The 20,768-nt window shown below is 45.0% G+C and overlaps 1 protein-coding gene across 4 annotated transcripts in view; it reads left to right on the top strand.

Moving 5' to 3' along the window:
- RGS6 (regulator of G protein signaling 6) overlaps nucleotides 1-20,768 on the top strand; it is a 296,480-nt gene that overhangs the window by 267,863 nt on the left and 7,849 nt on the right. For 3 of the 4 annotated variants that reach the window (XM_068162146.1, XM_068162147.1, XM_068162149.1), the window contains 2 exons: nucleotides 1,266-1,355; nucleotides 9,233-9,286. In XM_068162146.1, the coding sequence (XP_068018247.1) occupies nucleotides 1,266-1,355; nucleotides 9,233-9,286 (144 nt within the window). The remainder of the gene's footprint in view (nucleotides 1-1,265; nucleotides 1,356-9,232; nucleotides 9,287-20,768) is intronic. The other variant, XM_068162148.1, reaches the window with a different exon arrangement.

Below are 20,768 nucleotides of genomic sequence, written 5' to 3' on the forward strand. Positions count from 1 at the left end.
ATATGTTTGTGCTGTGTCATAGGAAAACCAGTGGCAGTTATGCCCCTCTTAGGACTACACCAAATAGTGCAAGAAAGCTGAATTAAGCAGTTCTTCTGTGTATAGGCAGGTCATCGCTAATTACCCATGATGGCAAAGATAAGGGGATTCTGCTTGGCTTGTTAACAGTGTGAAGTAAGCTATGCAGCTTCATTCTGGTTTGGCTCTTCTAAAGTTTCATGTACAATGGCTTTAGGGCAGGAGAGAATATTTCACGTTGTACAAACCAGTATAGATAAAAATGCTCATTAACTCTGTAAAAGTGCTTCCTTGGGCAAAGTCTAAGGGAAATGCTCAGGGTGCCTTTTTTTTTTCTTCTCTTTAACTTCCTTTAGTGTGTTCTCAGTCTTTATGTGGTCAAAGTGTTTTGATTTTCTTCGTGTTTGGGATAATGTCTATTGCAAATCCAGGGATAATTAGGAGAAGAGCTGACTACGTTGAGGGATTCTCAGCAGGAAAGTAAAACTAAGCGAGGAAATTGGAAAAGGCTAGGCATTAAGTTCTGCTGCAAGGAAACATCACTTTGTAAGTTTCAAGATGCACATAGCTAAGTGCTCTCAGAACAAACTGCTCACAGTGGTTTGGCTTGCTGGGAACAAAAAGACTGTATGGGAAGGTCTCATCTGACATAACTTTAAATGTGCAATGTAGCCATCCACATCTGATCTTGTCCTAAAACCTCACGGAGATACAGGCTGTTTCAGGATGTTAACAGGTTGGCTTCTTTATGTCTGTGTCTTAAGTGGAGCTGAAATGCATCCAAGTATCATTTCCCCTCCATGAAGGGCAGAGGAGTGCTGGGTGATAGTTCAAATATTTATGAGTGGTAAAATGAGATCCAATCTGTGGGACAGTGTCTGTTGTTTACTTCTTCCTTCTTGAGACATCCCAGTAATATCAGCCTGACTAGACACCTGCATATAATCTGGGGACTTCAGAGAGTTGCAGTCTTTGCAGAACAACACTGATTACTGAATAATATGTGCCAGCCTTTGGGGTGAGGGCCATCTCTTTGCTTTGTGTTCTTACAGCCCCAGGCACAGCAGGGTCCTGCCCCAGGAAGGACCTCCTGTACGCTACCACAACACAGATAATCAATAATAGCAGACTTAATTAGAACTTTGATCAGCCTCTCTTCCTTCTAATTCGCTGTGTTTTAAATCCCTGTGATGTCTAAATGAGGTTTGATAACAATTCTCCGTCTCTCATTTCCTCCCATCCCACAGGAGCACATTTACAAGCTGATGAAGAGTGACAGCTATGCGCGCTTCCTCCGTTCCAATGCTTACCAGGACTTATTGCTGGCGAAGAAGAAGGTATCTGTTGGAAAGGACCTGCTTGCATCTCTTAGCACCTCTTGATTCTCGCCTGCTGCTTGCTGCTAGTGTGAAAATGAAAATATTTTTCCTTTCTTTGTTGTTTTCCTTTTGTTTCCCTTCTCTTTTATTTAAGAAAGGAATGAGCACTTTTGTTTGCTTCACTTGGGGCACAGGGTACGGCATCCGTATGCACAGCCTCAATCCCTGCTTTGGGGAAAACATGGTGACCCAGGGTAAAAATAATAGCTGTCTCCCAAACTCAGTGCAGGCAATTAAAATTGCATTGCCTCTCCCTCATGACAAAGATGGTGTCTGGTAGGAGAGCAGGAACCCATCAATCTAGTCATTACTTGTACAAATTTCACCCACTCTGCTTTCCACCTGCTCAGCCTCACCATGTGATCTTCTCTTTGGATGCCTTACCTGTAGACCCCCCTGCAGTGATTCCCATGCTCCTTTTCTCCTTTTCTCTTGCTTTTGGCTCCCCAGACACATCTCCTTTTCCTTGCAGATGAGAAATAATTGCAACCTATGCTGTAATCAAGAATTCTAGCCACTTTATCTCACAGGAGAACTGGGTTTGAGCTCTTTTTAGCTTTTTTGGTGTCTGCATGTGCTCTGCCAGCCTATATTTCTGCCAGGAGCCCTCACTTCAGGGTGAGTGCAAAGGAGTGGTTATCTAGTTACAGCAGCTCCTGTCCAAGCATCCCTTCTTTCTGAGGGGGATGGTAAGCTGAGGTAAGCTACTGATCTCTTTATTTCTGGCTGTGTTCAAATGTTTCCTGCCCCTCCTGACTTACTCCCATAGGCCTACCTGAGCTGGTCTGTGTGCATGTGCATGCATGTACACGTGTACGTGCCCCACTTACATTTGTCTTCCAGAACCATGCATAAATTGACTCCTGACTCCTGCAGCCTGAGTGTGTGGTTTCCCATCACCATCTTCCCTGCTGTTTTTCTGCTTCATTCTCTGTGTGCTGCCAAATTACATTGCATCGACACAATACAAAGAAATCCCAGTGGTATTTTTTGTCCTGATTGTCATTGTGTGCCCTAAAAGCATGCATATAGTGGCAAAAGGAGACAAACCCCTTTGTCTCCTGTGCTTGGGACTGCTGGCAGGTGGATTAGGGAAGGGCAATGGAGGGCAGCAGTCAGCCTTATGTTTCAAATTGTCTGGTTTGAGACAGCATAAACCAGTGTTGCTTACATTTGGAAAGGTTAGACCTGGCTTAGAGTACAGAGGCTCTGGGGAAAGGAGGAAGGGCATGGCAGTCTTCTGACCATATAAAGTGTAAAAACCTTTGCTATCTTCTGACCCCCATCTGCTCATGCTTCCTCCTGCCCCTCAAGTCTCCACTGAACATGTGAGGGTTCGTGTGCTTGAAAGCAGGAGAGCTTTCTCCTCCCAGTTGAGCCCATTCAAAGTGGAGGTAGTTTGGATTGTTTTGTAATACTTATTTGCTGTCAGATCAAGCCCTGGATGTGTCAGCATGACATCCTCATCCCCCCCCAAACTGCCAGAGGAGCAGCTTTTGGTGTCATGTTCACACAGCCGTGAAAGTAAGAATCCCATTTCTTTTAGAAAGGCTGTGGGTGCATGAGTAAACGGCAAGGCACTAAAAAGGCAGGAGTAGATCCATGCAGATGCGTTGTTCACCAGCTTCACATGAAGCGGGAGAGAGGCGACATTACTCCAGAATTTGTGAAGTTCTTTGCAATCACATTGCATTGTGCTGGGCAAATGAACACTTCTGAAACACTGTAGGTACAGAGATGGTGGCAGAAAGAGCATGAAGTTTCTGCACACTGAGCTGCATGGTAAGAGCTTTAGTACTTTTGGTGTAGCTTTGGGAGGCATCCCTTGAAAATTCTTCTGGAAATAACTGGAAAGAAGAGGAGGGGAAAGCAGCATATCAGAGGCTGTGTGGAGAGAGGACTTGGTTAGAGCCTTCATAGAAAGTCCTGAATTGACTGATGTGAAGTAGAAATTCACTGCAGTTGTTTAAGACTTGATAAGTACATCTGGGGCATGAATGTGTCTTGCCCCAGAGATATTATTCTAATGTTGTCTGTGTACCATCACACAGATACGAGTCAGCCTTACTTTTGTTACTGAAAATAAGTTCTGTCAGAAGTACAGCATGCTGGACTTGGGCTAAAGGAGTTCTTGCACAAAGCAAATGAACATTTCTCTGGCATCAGATTCACAGATGAGTATTTTGTGGATAAGTTTATGTCATTTGGGATCTTTTGCCCCGCAGCACTGGGCTGTGGCAAGTTGAGAAGGCAGGAAAAAGGGAAGGTTCACTGTGGCTAGATCACAGAGCCAGGAGCTGCAAAATCCATGCAGCTCCCCTGGTTCCCCCACTTAGTTTCTTGTGTGACTTTGGAGACAAGAAGGTTCAACTTCCCCTGCTTTATATCCTCTTCTCTGTCAAATGGGAATAATAATAGCGAACTGCTCAGAGGAGAGGTGGCAAGGCTTGACCAGTGCCTCAAAACATGATTGACATTTTTCAGGCTTGTAAGCTACTTTAAGTTCGAAGAGTTACTTTTTTTCCACACTGTACAATAACCACAGATGTGGGAGCTTTCCCTCCCCAGTCTGGGAGTGCAGTAATAGAGGGAGGGAGGAGAAGTTATGGGTCAGAACTAAGATACAATGACAGAATTATGAGGGGGTCCAGGGAGGATAAAAGGAACATATTGTTCACACCACTAACTGGTGCAAGACATAGGCTGCATACAGACCAGGCATACATACTTTGTTAATCTATTTTAGATTTTTTTTCTTGGTTCTTGACAGTGTCATTATTGCAAATAGCCACAGTATTATTGGCCTCCATCCTGCAGATTCATGGTGCTCAGCAGGGAACATGAGGTTGGCCTCCAGCAAGGGTGTGATTGGAAGCAGTGAGCTGCAGAGGGGCAAAGCTGGGTGCAGCTCCCTGCCTTGCACAGAAGTCCTCCTCCCCTGCTAAGCTGGAGAAGAGGAGGGATGAGGGCAGTGCCGTGTCCTCAGGAGGAATGGCTGTACAGCCCAGGCGGATCCAAGCTCTGTGCCTCCATGCCCAGCCTTCCCCCCTGCAGCAGGCAGAAATCTCAGGGCTGCTGAAAGTGACCAGCTCTGCAGTGAAGGGCTGAATGGCACTGAGCTCCTTAACAAATGCGTTGTGTTTTATTTGTGTATCTATGCAACACACCTCACTCGTGCTGTGCAGAGTCAAGTGTCAACCTGCTCCTGTTTCTGCTGATATGCACATTGCTGCAGGCTACTTTACAGCAGGTAATCACCACAGAACCATCCCCCAGCCCTCCTCCATGGTAGCCAAAATGGTGGCTGGATGTCCTTAGCAGCAAGCCTCATATCAGAATGAGTGCCATGACAAACCTCCTCGCTTGAGGCAAAGAGACATTTGGGTTGTGTGACTTGGCTGCAGAGCTGGGGTTTATTGCCTGGGGAGAGAGCAGTGTAGATTAGTTAGTGCACCGTGGAATAAAGTGGGGGTGCACAGGAGCTTTGTTAACCATGAAGGAGCAGCCAGACACGTGTTCTGCTAGTTATTTTTTGAGGAGAAGGGAGAGGAAAGAGCAGGAAAGACCTTAAGGCACTTTTCTTTACTCCTTGTGAAGGTAAAATGATGACATTGGTGGGCATCTCCACGTTAGCAGGCACGTGACTACCACTTGAAGCAGCAGCTGAGCTGTCATGGCTCAGGTGTTCATGGCAGCCTGGCACAGGGAGGCTTCCTGCTACCTGGCCCTGCTGACAGGTAGGGGAGCATCCTAGAATGGCAGCCATGGCTGTGGTGCAGATGGGCTGTGAAGCCATGGGAAGGAGCCCTGTCATATTGGTGGAAGAGAGGTTGGGATTTGCTTGGTTTCAAGTGCTGTTTTCCTCACCAGCTGATTCTCTGTGGTCCTGTGCAAATTGCAAATAGACATGAACCAGATGCAAAATACTGTTCCAGCCGTTTTGTAGCACTGTACATGCCCTTTGCTTTCTCACTTTGACAGGTGTATGTGACTGTCTGAGAAGCATGGGATTTGCTTCTGGCTTTTTCCTGAGTCAGGGGCAGGGAAGCCTTTACCTTTTATTTTCATCTGATGCCCTGCCCTCTGGAACACATGGTTTTAACCAAGTTATAGTTAGGAAAAAAAACCAAAGCCAAAGACAGCACTTCAGGCCCCAAAGTCTCATACCAAAACCAACAACCACAAAAAAAGGATGCAATAGCCACCAAAATGAATCCTGGGATGGGGAAAGGGAGAAGTTTTTGCAGACCTGCAGTTCAAAAAAACAAGCTTTTGTATATATTTCCCTACCTGTTTTCAGATTCCTGACAATAAGTGTCAGCAAGGCAATGGCTAGGAGGTTTGTTCCCTGAAGAACAGGCTCTATTTGCAGAACATGCCTTTTGAAGCATTGCTTTTATCCAGCCCCCCTGTTATGACTGCTCTATATTGTCCAGGAAGGTTTCTACTTCAGCTTCTGTCCCCATCTCAGTCCCGTCAGGGCACACATGACCAGTTTGATTCAGCGGCAGGACTTGGCTTGAATATTGTAAAGCTGCTGAGCAAATTTCTCATAATTACTTCTAATAATCAGTGTCAGCTGGTTTTCCTAAGTTTTTTTTTCTACTTACACTGCTCTGTGCCAGCAGAATCTACACAAAGGAACTTAAAACTGGGATGGCTGGATAAATAATTAATCATGAGAAAAAAGGACAATTTGGAGGAGAGAGTCAAAAACTAGCAAGTGGCTCCTGAGTGCTGAGATCTGTTTTACTGCACCCACCTGGGCTAGGAGGTTTTAATCTGCAGTGGGGGTGGTGGTTTCATATTTTATCCAAATGCACATGTCCTTTGCCATTAGCTGGCAGAGTCTGTTGGTGCATTTACTGGCAAAGGTGGCTTTTTGTGCACATAGGAGGACCACCTGACCTGGCAAGCATGTGTGTTTGTCTGCCTTTGCCCTTTGCACTCGCAGGGAGTGTTTTGCAGACGATGTGGTGCTGCAAGAGGCACAGCTCCATGCACTGCAGCCTTGTTGGACATTGTCTGTGTGGTCCCCCAGAACTGTTCACAGGACTGAGAAAGAGATCTGACTCCTGACTTGGGCTCTTTTCTTCTTTTTCTTTCTTTTATTTTTTTCTTTTTTTAATTTAAATTCTGTTATTTTTAAATTTGCTTCTGCTGTGCCAAGCAGTGTCCACACCTCCACACTGGGGGGATGCAGGCAGGCAGGCAGATACTGCCGCAGCAGGCTGCCAGCCACACGGTCTGCAGGCAAGTGGGCAGGAAGAGCCAGAGAGAGGAACAGCCAGCACCCACACCCACTGCCATGAGGCCAGCTCATCACTCTGCAGCCAGCCTGCCTCAGCTGCTTTGTATTTTTGCTAGAAAATGTCATGCTTTGACTCAGAGCCGGATGCCATGGGGATCAGCTTTCCACACATCCAGCTGGTCCCAGCCTGCCATCTCCATGCCAAATGTGCAGGGTTGCTGCAGCCTGTGCTTGCAAAGCACATCTGTGGGACACCATCGCTGCTCTCCACGCCTGCTTCCCCATGCATGCCCTCAGTCATCGTAGGGAAACAGCCTTCTGTGTGGCCCCCTGTACTAGACAAGCTCTCAGCACCCTAACTAGGTGCTTATCATCTTTGGAGACCACTGCCTTGCCTTCCTGATAAGTAGGAATCTGCATCACCCTTTGCTTGGTAGCAAAACCAGAGCCAGCAGGTGCAGAGGCACAGTGTGTCCTGTTTTCAGCAGCGCACTCTCCTTTGTCTCCAGTGCACACCAGAGCTTTGCTTTAAAATGCAGTTGAGCCAGACACTGATTTTCCAGCCCACAGCAATGCGGTGCTGCAGACTCCATGTGTCCTGCTCCCCTAGGAAACTTTGCAGGACATTCTGTCTTTTGTCTAGGTATTCCTTCTCCAGGGTGAAATTGTGCCTTTCGTTTGGCTGCCCAGGAGTCATGCTGCCCCTGCAGGAGACCAACATGGAGACCCAGTGCACAGCTGTGCACTGCTCATCATGATGCATTCAGCCAAGGCAGCAGGACCACAGCCTCTCTTTGTCATCTCTTCTGCCTCAGAGTATAGGGACACCTCTGAAACTCCTTCAGGGAGGGGATTTGCAATGCTCTGAGTGCTCACACTGCTGTTACACTCAGCAGAAGAATGAGGCTGACATTTCTCTTCCCATTCCTCTCATTTCACATGCAGGGAGAGGCAACTAACCTTCAGTTTAGTGCATATTAAGTATTTCCCTGGGGAGCACTGGACTGGGTACATTACTGCCCCGCTGCCAGCCAGGAAGCCTGCTTTGTTGCTTGGTACATGCTCCGAGTCCTTGGCTTCAGTGTTGGCAAAAATGACATGCTTCTAGCTTTCTCTTTGGATACCACTTTTGGGACAACAGAGCTGATGATGTGGCTTCCTCAAATGGTTATAACTGGAGAGGTTGCTTGACTTCTGAACAAAGAATATTGCTCGTCTTAAAAGGGCCTTTTGTTCTGGTCTCCTCTTTGGCAATGAGGCAGGGAGAATCAGCCCTGTCTCTGGCTGGGACATTTCAGACCCATCTTGTAGAAGTTGGAGAGCTGTGGCAGCTGTGATGGATGTGCAGAAGAATCAAAGGGCTTTACCTAGGCTCACCTACACAAGTTCTCATCCAATTTATCTGATATGCTTTTGGCTTTTTGTCCTGGGGGTTGTTACTGCAGCTGAATCTGTGGCAGATGATATGACAGGTAGGCACCTCTGATGAGCCCCTCCAGTGCAATGCTTATTTCCAGTGCACTGTCACACACCATCATTACTGTGGCTTTCTTTTATACATAGCTCCTTATCCCCTTTGCTGCAGTTTTACTGACTTCCATCTTACCACCTCCATGTTGCTGGCTCACCACATTAAAATAAGTTTCCTCTCCTGGAAATCAGCAGCACCCACAGCAATGAACTCTCCTTCATATTACTGTATTTCTTCTCTTCTCCATAACAATTTTTTTTCTCTTAGATATTCCAGCAAACATGTCAATAAATTATTTAGTTCTTCCTTGTTAGTGACAATTAGATCTCCCTTGTGCCAAATGAATGAAACGCTGCAGTGTGCAACCTTCTCAGGGATACGTTAATAAAGCCATGATGCACACGCTTGTCTTCTTGCAGTGAAGCTGAATGTCTTCCTGCATATGAATAGTCCTGTACTCCAGATTAAAAAATAATACCAGTTCCCCAAATCTGCCTGTATCTTTCCATGGTCTTGCACAGACATATGTATGCTGTCTTCTGGTTTGATGTAACCATTCTCACTGGAAATGCACTTCTGCCCTCTTGGTGAGTGAAAGAGAGTAGGTTCCCTGGCAATGAGTTTGGTGGTGGTTTTCTTCCAACATCATATTCACTCCCATATTGCATTGTAGTATTGTAAAAGTCACAGTTGTTTTTTCCAATCTCTCTAAACAAGTAGATGGGAGCCTCCGATCAGCTGTTTGGCAGATGTTAACCAGAATCAGAGGTCCCAGCTCAAGCAGCCACAGAAGGAAAATTTAGAGAACAAGAAATCAATATCAATAGCTGTGAGATACAACAATGCACAGACCTGCTTGAACTGTTCAGAAAACTCGCAGGAGAAAATATGACATGCTCTGAGAGCAGAAGTAGTGATGTCTCTCTTTCTTTGAGGGGTTTTGGGTTCTTATGTTTGCTGCTGCAAACATTGATTTCTGCTTTTTACATTTTTTTTACAACTTTTTTCCCCTTGCTGCTTCCTTATATTTTGCTGCTGTTTTGAAAGACTGCATTTAAGCTGAAGGGTTCTTTTCTGTATTTTTTTTTCTCCTCACTTTTTTTCCCTGTTAAGCCAGAGAATTTGCAAGGTCGTAGAACTTCTCTAGAAAAGTTCACTCGCAGTGTGGTAAGTTCCTTTTTTGTTTTTCCCCTCGTCCCTTTCCTCAGAGCTTCATTTTCAGTTGGGGGGGGGGGGGGACTTGGATGGTCGACTTTTTATTTCATCCTTTATTTTTGCAGATAGTATTTTTGCAGCTTCTCTTTTAATACTGTACTTCATCTAAATAGCAGCTCTAGAGAAGGGGGGGAGGGGGGAGGAGATGGGAAGCAGAATTCCATGATGCTCATTCTAGCTTGTCATCACTGCAAAAGCAAAAGCAATTTTTGTCTAGAATGAAATGCAAGAGTGTCTTTTCACTGTGTTCCCACTACAGTATTTGTTGTGGCTTTTCCTTGAGCAATGAAGTAGGAGAGTGTGGTTCTCATAGTTCCACTGCAGCAGTACCCATATGATGATACACATTCATACATACCCACCCATGTACCTGTGCGCACATACATACCCACCCATGTACCTATGCACACATACATACCCACTTATGTACCTGTGCGCACATACATACCCACCCATGTACCTATGCACACATACATACCCACTTATGTACCTGTGCACACATACATACCCACCCATGTACCTATGCACACATACATACCCACTTATGTACCTGTGCGCACATACATACCCACCCATGTACCTATGCACACATACATACCCACTTATGTACCTGTGCACACATACATACCCACCCATGTACCTATGCACACATACATACCCACTTATGTACCTGTGCGCACATACATACCCACCCATGTACCTATGCACACATACATACCCACCCGTGTACCTATGCACACATACATATCCACCCGTGTACCTGTGCACACATACATATCCACCCGTGTACCTGTGCACACATACATACCCACCCGTGTACCTATGCACTCATCCATATCCACCCATGTACCTGTGCACACATACATACCCACTTGTGTACCTATGCACACATACATATCCACCCGTGTACCTATGCACACATACATACCCACTTGTGTACCTGTGCACACATACATACCCACCCGTGTACCTATGCACTCATCCATATCCACCCATGTACCTGTGCACACATACCTACCCACTTGTGTATCTATGCACACATACATACCCACCCGTGTACCTGTGCACACATACATACCCACCCGTGTCCCTATGCACACATACATACCCACTTGTGTACCTATACACTCATGCATACCCACCCACAGCGCTGTGGCTGCTTCCTCCAGGTCCCCTGCCTGTCGGTGCTCATGTGAACAGCTATGGGCAATACCCTTTGACTTATTCATGTTACTGATACCAGAAAAGAAGCACAGTAACAGCAAGAAACATGACACTGTTGAATCTTTTAGATGAAGGGATGGTGAGGTCTCAAGGTCAGTGGGCAGATGTCCTCTCCTCTCTTGCCCTTTGCCAGTCTCCAGCCTCCATCCAGACCTTCCAAATGGCAGGAACTCATCCAAGTTGAAAGCATGCTGCAGAACAGGATGGCACTGGGCACCGTCCCGGGCTGCCTCTCTCCAGCCCCCAGGGCAGGACCCCAGAGCAAGACCCACTATTCTCACTTGCTTTCAGGCATCTGTGTGTGCAGCAGATTTTCTAAAGAAGAAGAGCAGGGAGAGGGGGCAGGACCAGTGGTAGATGCTGCAAGTGGGATGAAGGAGCAGGGATACTGGGCAGCACAAGGTGGGACAGGCTGTGTGCATGGAGTGGCACAGAACAAGCACTAGGCTAGAGCTGAAGGTGCAGTGACTGGGTCAGTGGGGAACTACTCTTGTGTTGCTCGGTATCACTTCGCCTTGACATGTTGTATGGTTTTGTCATTATTTGTTTGGAAGATGATACTGGGACAGTAGAGATTCATCAAGCAGTTGAGTCATGTAGAATCTATTCTACAGAATGCTTCATAGAAACTTCATAGACCTTGTTATGGTTTTAGAACAGCTTTATTGTGGAAACTTTGGACTATCTGTGTATACAGTATGCATGTTTGCATTTGTGTGTGTGTGCATATATGTTTATACACTCGATACATACACATGGCATATAAAACACTTACACATAGAGACAGAAAAGGGGACACTGCGCAGGTAAGTGTGAGCTGTTGTAGACCAATTAAGCCTGGAGGGATTCTTTCTGATGCTGCCATGCTGCTGCACAAGCAAACCCAAATGTAACACACGGAGCTTTGTAGTATATCCACTGGCAGACTTCCTGGGGAATGTATTTATATAGCTAATGCATATGCACACATTTAAAATATGTTGATACAAAATATATCACTCTGCCCATCTGCATATTTACCACTTTCTAGGAGTCTGCCAGAAGAGGAATAGGCAAGATTTATTTTTAAAAAACAAACTATACAGAAATATTTACACCGAGTGGTAAATTCTGCTCCCAGGTTTGCCAAACACATGGAAGAGTAACTCTCACTTTACTGGGCTTGCCGTGTTTGTAGTAACACAGCCAAGGACAGATTTTTTTTCTCTTGCATTTGAATTGAAGGGGGACATGACAAGCTCAGTTTGGGGTGATAGAGTTACAATGTTAAGTACCTGTAGAGGAAATCATTGTATATTGGCCGGCACTTTAGTTCGTTTTTGGCTTTCTGGCTAGTGTACTGTAAACGTCTTCTTTCATTTTTCTTAATACAGATTCAAAATGTCTTCCTCAGATGGCATTGTAGCTATCAGAATGAGGAAGGGTCTGAATTTTTTATGCTTTCTGTGATGGCAGTTTGTCACAACCATCAGATGAGAAAATACTCACTCTGTTGGCATGTCATAATGTCCTCAGAGGACAGCATTACCAAGGCAGTAACTTTATGGTGTACTCAGGGGACTAAATTAAGACAAAGTTAATTCTGCATGCTCTAGTTCTCCAAAATGTACTGCGGTTCCCCAGCTGTGTAGACGTGGAGCCATACAGCAGCACTCATTCCCAGAGCTCCACTGTGCTTTAGTGATTGCTCATTACAGGATTGTGTACTCAATCTGACTCTGCGCTGGGGCGCTGAAGTTGAGCACATGCTTAAGTTTTGGCCAGAGTAGAGCCCCAGTGCCTGACTCTCTTCAAGGGGGAGCCCTAGGCCTGTTTTTGCAAACAGAATGATGTGAGGTTACATTTCCTGTGATGGCTGTAAGAGGAACATCCAAAATAATCTGGGGTAGAACTTTATTTGCATTAAGGAGCCGTTGCTGAGATGTAGTGACTCCAAGACTGGCTGTGCTACAAACTGCCTGTGGACCTTAACCACCTCCAGACTGTACCGCTCTGTTTGGCACCTGGAGGGCACAAACAACCCCTGGGGGAATTTTCAGATTTGTCTGTGTTATGTGATGCAGAATTTTGGGAAATGATTGAATTGAAGTCCTTGAAGGCTTGGCCTTCTGTGTCAGGATGTTCTTTGAGCCAGGTGCCTCAGGGTGCTTGGTGCTTGGGCAGATGCACTGCCTGCGGGGGCAACCCCTGGAGCTCTGAGCCAGCCTGGTGGGTGCTGCCCAGCCAGATATGCCCCATAGCCTTTGCACTCTCCCTGAAACCCTGCCAAAGGTATGGAAAGCAGAAACATAATAATGCAAAACCTGGGGCAAAATGTTGGGTTTGGATAAAATCATTAATTTTATGGTAACTTCATTTCAAGATCTGAATAGGAATTTCAAGAGCAAAGTCTGACTGAAGATGTGTCACTTAGCAAAAAACATCAGGAAAACTTCATGGAGAGCAGTGAACTAGATGACCTTCCAACCTAAACCATTCTTCAGTTATATGAAGCTATGGTGGTATGTTTCCTTTTTGCATCACTGTTCTCAAATTTAGGGAACTTGGTGCCACTAACAGTGCAGGTGGCATAGAACCAGAACAGGACTGTGCAGGAGGAGGTTCATGACCCCCTCCTCGCTCATGATGCTGTATTTAAAGGGGTGCTTTCCATACCAGAGGAGGCCTATTTGTAGCTAGAATGCCACAGATGCACAATTCCTTAGACAGTCTTTGCTTGAGTTAAAAAAAAATAATCAGCCTCTCTAGGTTTGCCTGGTCTAGTTGCTTGGATCTCAGCATCTCTTATCCAAGAAAGACAGGAGAAAAAAGAACAACGCTTCAGAACTGCAGACATCATTACAGAATTTTTGTCTCTTGCTTGGTTTAAACCCATCACCAGAAAAATCTTTCTGTATTTCCAAATCACTCACCTGAGCTGGTGGAAAGTTGTACAGTTTGGCTTTGGGAGTGCAGACTTGGAGCAGGTGGAAGTCATCTTACTCATAGGGTTTCTGCTCATCTGAGAGTCACAAGCCAGGAAAGAGATTAACCCCAGACCATCTGATATGCTTTAGAAAGACACCATGGAGTCCTGATAGCCTGCTAGAGTTTCGCCACCTTCAAGGGGATCGGTGAGGAATAAAAAAAACCCAAGGTATTAGAAGGTGTGTAGTTTGTGATTTTTTTCCTACCACACTTCAGTTCCTGCAAGACCCACTGTCTCATCTTCTTGGCTTGGTGCTTTTCACCAGGAGAAGGCAGGTCACAACTAATGAATGCACTGAGTTTTTGCACCAAGACTTTCTAGAACCCAGGTGTTAACCTGGTCCACATTAAGAAGGACACTGACAGCAAGGTTTTGCCAGGAGAATTTTCACTGCAATGCTGCTTCACTTTTTATTTCCAGGTTCCTTCAAAGTATTAGCTGATACTTTGTGCAGTGGCCAAGAAGGGGGTTGTGCCCACCACTGCTCAGGTACTCCTGTAGTTAAGGGCATGGTTTGCAGTGCATCCCTGGCAGGTGTCCCCTGGGAGCATGGAAACATCTGTCTAACCTAGCACCCCATGTGCCAGACATCCTCAACCTCCTCACCTTACCTGCCTGAAATATGCAGTTGTGGTGCCAGTGTGTGTTTTTTGGCAGCCCCCCAGCACGGCCTGGGTAGCAGCTGTGTGGTCTCAGGACCAAATATGATGACCAGCAGTCATCTGATGAACACCAGAGAACCACGTCATCATGATGGAGCAGATCACCACAGGCCATGTGTTGTGCAGTACCACAGGAGCAGAGGGGTGGCTGATTTTCCCAGCTTTTGAAGAGTCATCAAAAATATATGGGTAGCACAGTGCTCGGATGGACATTAGGTTCCCTGATACCTTTGTCCCTATGTGAGGCTCTTGTGCTGTCAAATCACAGTTACAAAGCTAGCCCAGCCATGCTCTCCATGGGGGACCTGGAGAAGGGCTGATCTCAGGGAGCCACACATCTGACAGTCTGTTGCATCTCTGCACTTGCTAGTTCCCCTCATTTAAAAAAATGATGGCACTGTGCATGGTGGCAGGTTTATCTTAATACAGTTTTCCTTGTGAATACAGCAAGGATTGACATTATGAAAGCAGAGTTAGCCTGTCTTCTCTCCTAAGTGAAGATAAATGGCATCATAAAAATCAGACATCATGTATCATATGCGTTATAAATAATACCTGGGATTGAAGTAATAACTTACTTTTAAAGACACACATACACAGGAATCCATATATCTACATCTCTCTCTTCTGTCATATTTGATCATCTTACTAATTAAAAGGAGCTTGCCATACTATTTTTAGCCATCCAGTCTCAGCCTAGCTGTTTAAACCACTGTAGTTTCCCATCTGCTTTAGAAATGATTTAATAATCAGATAGACAGAAGCTTAGTGCTCATGAGGTGAGATGATCCTTCAGGGCCGAAAATAGGAGGAAAAGGTATTTTAATAAGTACATTTAGGGAAGCCATTTCTGCTGTTGTCTTGCTGAGGAACCTGCCAATCTCTGTCTACCTTGTGCTGGTGGCCATTTACATTTAATAAGGGGAAACAGGAGGAGATCCCTTTGTTGCATCTCACAGCACCTTGAATATGATCTCTGGAAGCGGCAATGGTTACTCCAGCAACAACAAGGATTAAACCTATGAATACCAGCCTTGAGAGGTAAGATGAGCCTGGGCCATGATACTTGAATTCAAACTTTACTGTATTCCAAGGAAGGAATTTCTCCTGTAAGAAAACTGGTATTCCAGTTTAGGACTCAGTATCGAGAAGGTGACCCAATACTGAGAAGATCTCTGCATTTCATTCCAGCTGACGTTTCTTTAAGAACAAAAAGTGCAGGAAGATAATAAGGTGAAGGAAGAAGTGGCTGCTTAGGAAGTAGACTATAGATTAAGAATATAAAAATATAGTTATTGAGGGGTTGAACTATATGATCTCCAGAGGTCCCTACCAACTCTCACCATTCTGTGTGACCCTGTGAAGAATGGAAGTTTTCATAAGAAAGAGCTTTCTTTAAAGATTCCTGGATGTTATGGATGGAGCATTTTGTACAGGAGAGCAAGTCAATGAAGTGAAGATAGCCTTACTTCCCAAGCCTAGGTGAGTAACTGAATCAACAGACTGACCCAGCTTCACTAACCGTAGGAGACAATGCTGCAGCAGGCAGGAGCTGGAATGCAAAAGCTGCTGTAGTCCTTGAGTTAGCAACAGCAGGGTGGTTTTGTGTTCTCGTGTGACAGAATTGTGAGCAAAGTCCCATTTTACTTCCTTAATGACTGTGGAGCCAGTGTCTCACCTTGGTTTCTCATGCAAAGATGACTTTTCCAGGAACAAGAACAGGTTTGGAGACCTTGTGTTTGATATACTTGCCCTGCTCAAGTGGATGCTTTCTGCCTGGAGCCTAAAATACCTTTTCCTTGTTGCAGTGGTATATACTAGAATTTACATGGCAGTATTTCCTCTGCTTATTTTTCTGCTGTCTTTTGGATATTTTGTGTTGAACTAACCTTGGCTGTTAGTGCATCCCAGTTCAGTACCCAGTGAAACCCAAAGTCCTGCTTTTAGTTTTGATTCTGCATGTATCCATTTTCATTATGCAGCTATTGAAAGCCGTAGTGTCTACCCTCCTGCCTGCCTGTCCCTTCCTAAATGCTGTCAGCAGTTTTCTCTTGTCCATGGTCCAGGTCCTCTCTGCTGCCACTTTTCTGTTTTCCTGATACTTGGCTTCATCCTTTGGCCACAGCTACTGCCTCATGCTGGCTTTTATGTCCTCTTGGTTTGTCTGCTCTTGGATGAGACTCCCAAGTCTCACTCTAACTGTCCTGGTCCTATTCTTAATTTGTGACTATGATGTTGCATGAAATGTATTGATGGAATCTTAAGCTTCTCAGGTGAGCTGTGTGATATTTTGCACAGCTGTGCATCTCTGTGACATATTGCAAATACTAACCATGAACACAGCAAAGAAGGCATAAGCCTGAAGAAAGAATTGCTGCCTGATGTCATCAGAGCTCTCTTTTTTAACTGGCTCCTTGATAATCTCATAGAGCTGTCATATACTGTGGCAGTTTTAGGCTGATGCCTAGGGAAATTTTCCACAGATTGAGTAGACAATTTTATTTTGGGGGTAATTCTCTCAAATTAGTTGGGGGTAATTTCAACCCCCCACATATACTTACCAGCTTTCACACTTTTTCAGTTTCCCAGGTCTACCAGCTTGCATAAATAGAAAACTGTATTTGAGGGCATGGAAAGTAGTAATGATTTGCAATATAATCAAAACAAAGGTTTGAGTCATTATGAGTAGAGAATAATGGTAGAAAAACTAGAAAGTATAAAAAAGTGATCCACTGAGAAGCTGGTGAAGTGGGTGTCAAAACAGACAGCTAGGAGGGAGAGTTCACAGGGATGGATTCTTAAATTTGGCACCAAGAAAAAGCTTTGGGGAAAAGGGTTATTGCTCAGTTTGGAGGATATCTTGCTTAAAAAAATAAAAAAGCTTGCCCCACTACTGCAGTGGTTACCAAATACTTGGTTTTGCTGGGAAAAGGTACTTGCATTACATAGATGCTGGAACGTGTCAGGATGTACCTGAAGCATGAAGGGCTCCAATCAACATTTGGAACCTGCAGTAACTAGCCAGTGCCAGTATGTAACACTGTGGAGGACTGGGTACCTGGCCTGTACAGTGCATGACTGACTGACTGCTGTGTGCTTGGGCACATTGCATCTGTTCCCGGTGTTGACATCTGTTCCCTACCTGGAAAATGTCTGCGCTGCATGCTCCTCAGTTCAGCAAGCAGTGGGTTGCATGTGCTGCATGTGTGTTGCACAGTCTGTCCTATGTGCAGGGGTTCCCTGACAGGGTAAGTATTCATTGTTCCTGCTGGATAAGGTATTCTTCTCTTCCCATCCTACAAATACTGCTGGGTAGAGCTACTGGTGCAGGACTACACCTTTCAACCCCAAGGTCATTGCCTTCCAGCAGTGGGTGAGTGATCCCTGTGTATGGATTGTGAAGTGCTTTGGGACTCAGTGGAGTTCAGGATATACTTAATATTCATTCACTGTCTTTTATTCCAACCACACACAAACTCTGGAAGATAAAAATCAGTACCTTCCCACTAGAGATAAGTCTAGCTGCTAGGTGCAGATACTGAACCAGGACCAAGGTGTTTCAGGGGGAGGGTGAGCTTAGACCCTGCTGTGATTTCAGCCAAGCTTATTCTATGCTCCAGAGGGGTTTGATGTTTTGGTGGTGTTTCTCTTTTCCTCTTACTCTGCAAGGTATTTACATATCTGCTTCCCAGTCCCACTGAAGGCAGTTAAACAGAGTCCATTATACACAAAGGAAAACAAAGAGTCACACCCTGCCTGAGAGCTAGACCAGTAGCATCAGTAAAGACATTTTTTGAGGTGGCTTGAAAAAGCAATCTACTGCACCTCTCTACTACACCATTGCACTCTGGCTGCAGTGATCCATCTGCATATCTGTCTTCCCATTTTTTGTCACAAGGAGGGACAGGATCCATAACCCAAGGTTGCCTACCTGGCAGGGCAAGACCAAAGTGCCCCCCTTCAGTGTGGTAAGGTTAAGCTTTCCATAGGCTGCTTCACCTAATGCCAAAGACTGGCTCAAACACATTCCTAGATAAAAGGAACCCAGACTGCTCCACAGCAGAAGAGGGTCCTCCTTCCACTTCTGGTGAGATGATAGAGGAGAGTTCCAACTGTTATGAAGCTGTTCTAGGAGTGGGTGAGTAGAAGGCTTGCATTAGGTCGTGGTTTGTGCTGTATGCAGCAGTGTGCTGGTGTTTTGGAAAGCACAGTGCAATGCTTCACCTAGGAAATCCTCACAAAATGAAATGGGTATGGACAACACCCATTTTGAGTGGACTGCAGCACTGATCTGTTCCCATAGTGATACAAGAAGGAAGAGAAAAAATGCAATATCAAGTGTAGGAGCCTAACCCAGGATTTCTTAGCTCCACTGGTCAGCAGTAATCATGAGAAGCTCAGGGAACTTGCCAGTCAAGACGTAGCCCACTCTGCAGCAGTCTGGGGGTAACTTGTGAGACCATGCTGGTGAGACTGTGTGCAGATGCCCCCCTACTTACCCTATACAGATACTTCTCCTGTTTTCGGACTGTGTCAGTGTACAGGTGGTGTTATTGTCCACCACATTTTATGTGCTGATTTCTGTCATATATGTTCTTATTTCGTATACCTGTGTTTATTTTCTGTTGAACTAAGTTATTTTCCTTTGTTGTTTGTTTTTAACTCTGTTCTGTATTTAACATAGTTAATTTATGTTGCTTTATCTTATGTTTGCAATGTATCTTTTCATGAAAAAGAAAATCTAATAAAAATTATATTCTTTAAATGACACAAAAATAAGATTTCCCCAAAATCTGCAGTGTAATATAACGTTGAAAACCAAACAGTGCAGGCCGGGCCAGAGCCCTGGCCATCTCTTTCTTATTAAGTAAAGTTTGGTGGTAGGGCATTGTCTGCCCACTGCCAAAAGTCTTGTAATATGTTAGCTAAAATGTAGGAAATCTGAGCAGTGCCTGTCACCCTGTTAAAACCTCAGATTCAAACTGATGGACATAGGGTTCACTTATCGCCAGTGGAGTTGCACATGTACCCCAGTCCTCTACTGGGAGTCTTACAGAGGGATGGGGCAATGCTGCTTCCCAGAAGATGGCTTCTTCCCCAGGAAGGTGATGCTTCTGGCTGAAGCAGTGCAAACAACAGTCTGGGAAAAGGACAACTCTGAGTGCAGAAGAGGAGTAGAAAGCAAGAGTGGAGTCAGCTATAGCAGACAAATTCCTAAGCTGTTGGGTAGAAACGCGGAGGTGAACAGTCTGCATGAAAGTGCTTTGGTCTGTATTGACATGGCAAAAAGAGGAGCCTGTGCTGCCATACCAGAAGCTCCCCAGATGGTTCCTCTTCCACCTGCTGCACCCATTGAGCTTCCTGGGGGATAAATCCTGCCTGGGTGTTCAGGTAGGTTGTTGATGGCATGCATGAGAGCGCTGGCTCATGCATGCTGGTGGTGGTGAATTTGTGCGTGCTAGATACACAAACTGCACTTTGTGCTGGGCAGAGCATGTTAACATTGTGTGAAACCACAGGTGCTGGATAAAACTAAACTTTCTATCTAAAATTATTTTTAAAACATTGTTCACAGCTTTCACTCTCAACTGTGCAAAGTGCTGGTTTTGGTAGATAAAAGCAAAGAGCAAGATGGAAAGTCCAGCAGCTCTTACAGGAGGTTTGAAAGGCATCCTGTCTCCTTTTTCTGTCAAACCCCAGATACTATTTTTTTCCCCTCTTATTTGCCTATGTTAAATTCTTCATGACAATAGTTGCTAATTGCACTTTAGTTTTGTAGCTGCTTAGCAAAGGCTCCACCATCAAAGATGCTAAGCATTTCCCATGACCTATATGTCTAATCTTCACTTTACTGGGCCTCAGTGAGAGAGCCCTGATGATCCACAAGTGCCAAAGTCTGGTCCTCTGTCTGCCATCTAACCCAGCAGTAGTATATGCCACATACTTCAAAGTCAGATTCTGGGGGACAGTTTCATAAGATTTATTAAGAATTCCCTGATGTTTTTCTTTGGTTACTCCAAATTCATATTTTTCACTGCCTCTAAAACCTGAGGCTCCTGTCATGCCAGCATTCAGGGGTAAAAAAATCGTTCACTTAGCTGCACAGAGAGAAGAAGACGTCACTTTTACCAAGACGCAGCAAAGCTGCACGTGATCCTTGCTTGAAAGCCGTGTTACACCTCAGCTGCTTACAGGAAATGAGAGAAAAGAAAGCCTTCCTGCATCCAACATGACACACAACATATGTCCTACCACATACGCCCTACTGCTTGTTCTATGCTGTTTGAGCGACAACAGTCTGGGTTTTTAATTGTCGTAACCCTAATTAGTAGTGACAAATATTTTGCAACTGGAGGACTGGGGATTTCTTTGCAAGCTTTAGACCCCATGTAAAAAGTTTACTCCTATTATCCACTTTAATCTTGCCTTAAGTCATTCAGCATATGCATAAGACAGAGTAAAAGAAGTGCTGTAGTGTGCTGAGCTTGAAATCCTTTGCTTCCCAAATCCTCTGCCAGCACAGCTTAGATGAAGTTTCTCCTGGAAATGAGGCAGGGGTTGTTGATGTTTTCTTTTGATG

Source organism: Melanerpes formicivorus, unplaced genomic scaffold, assembly GCF_026170545.1.
Source record: "Melanerpes formicivorus ecotype bairdi unplaced genomic scaffold, bMelFor1.0.p_v2 SCAF_62, whole genome shotgun sequence".
Taxonomy (NCBI): domain Eukaryota; kingdom Metazoa; phylum Chordata; class Aves; order Piciformes; family Picidae; genus Melanerpes; species Melanerpes formicivorus.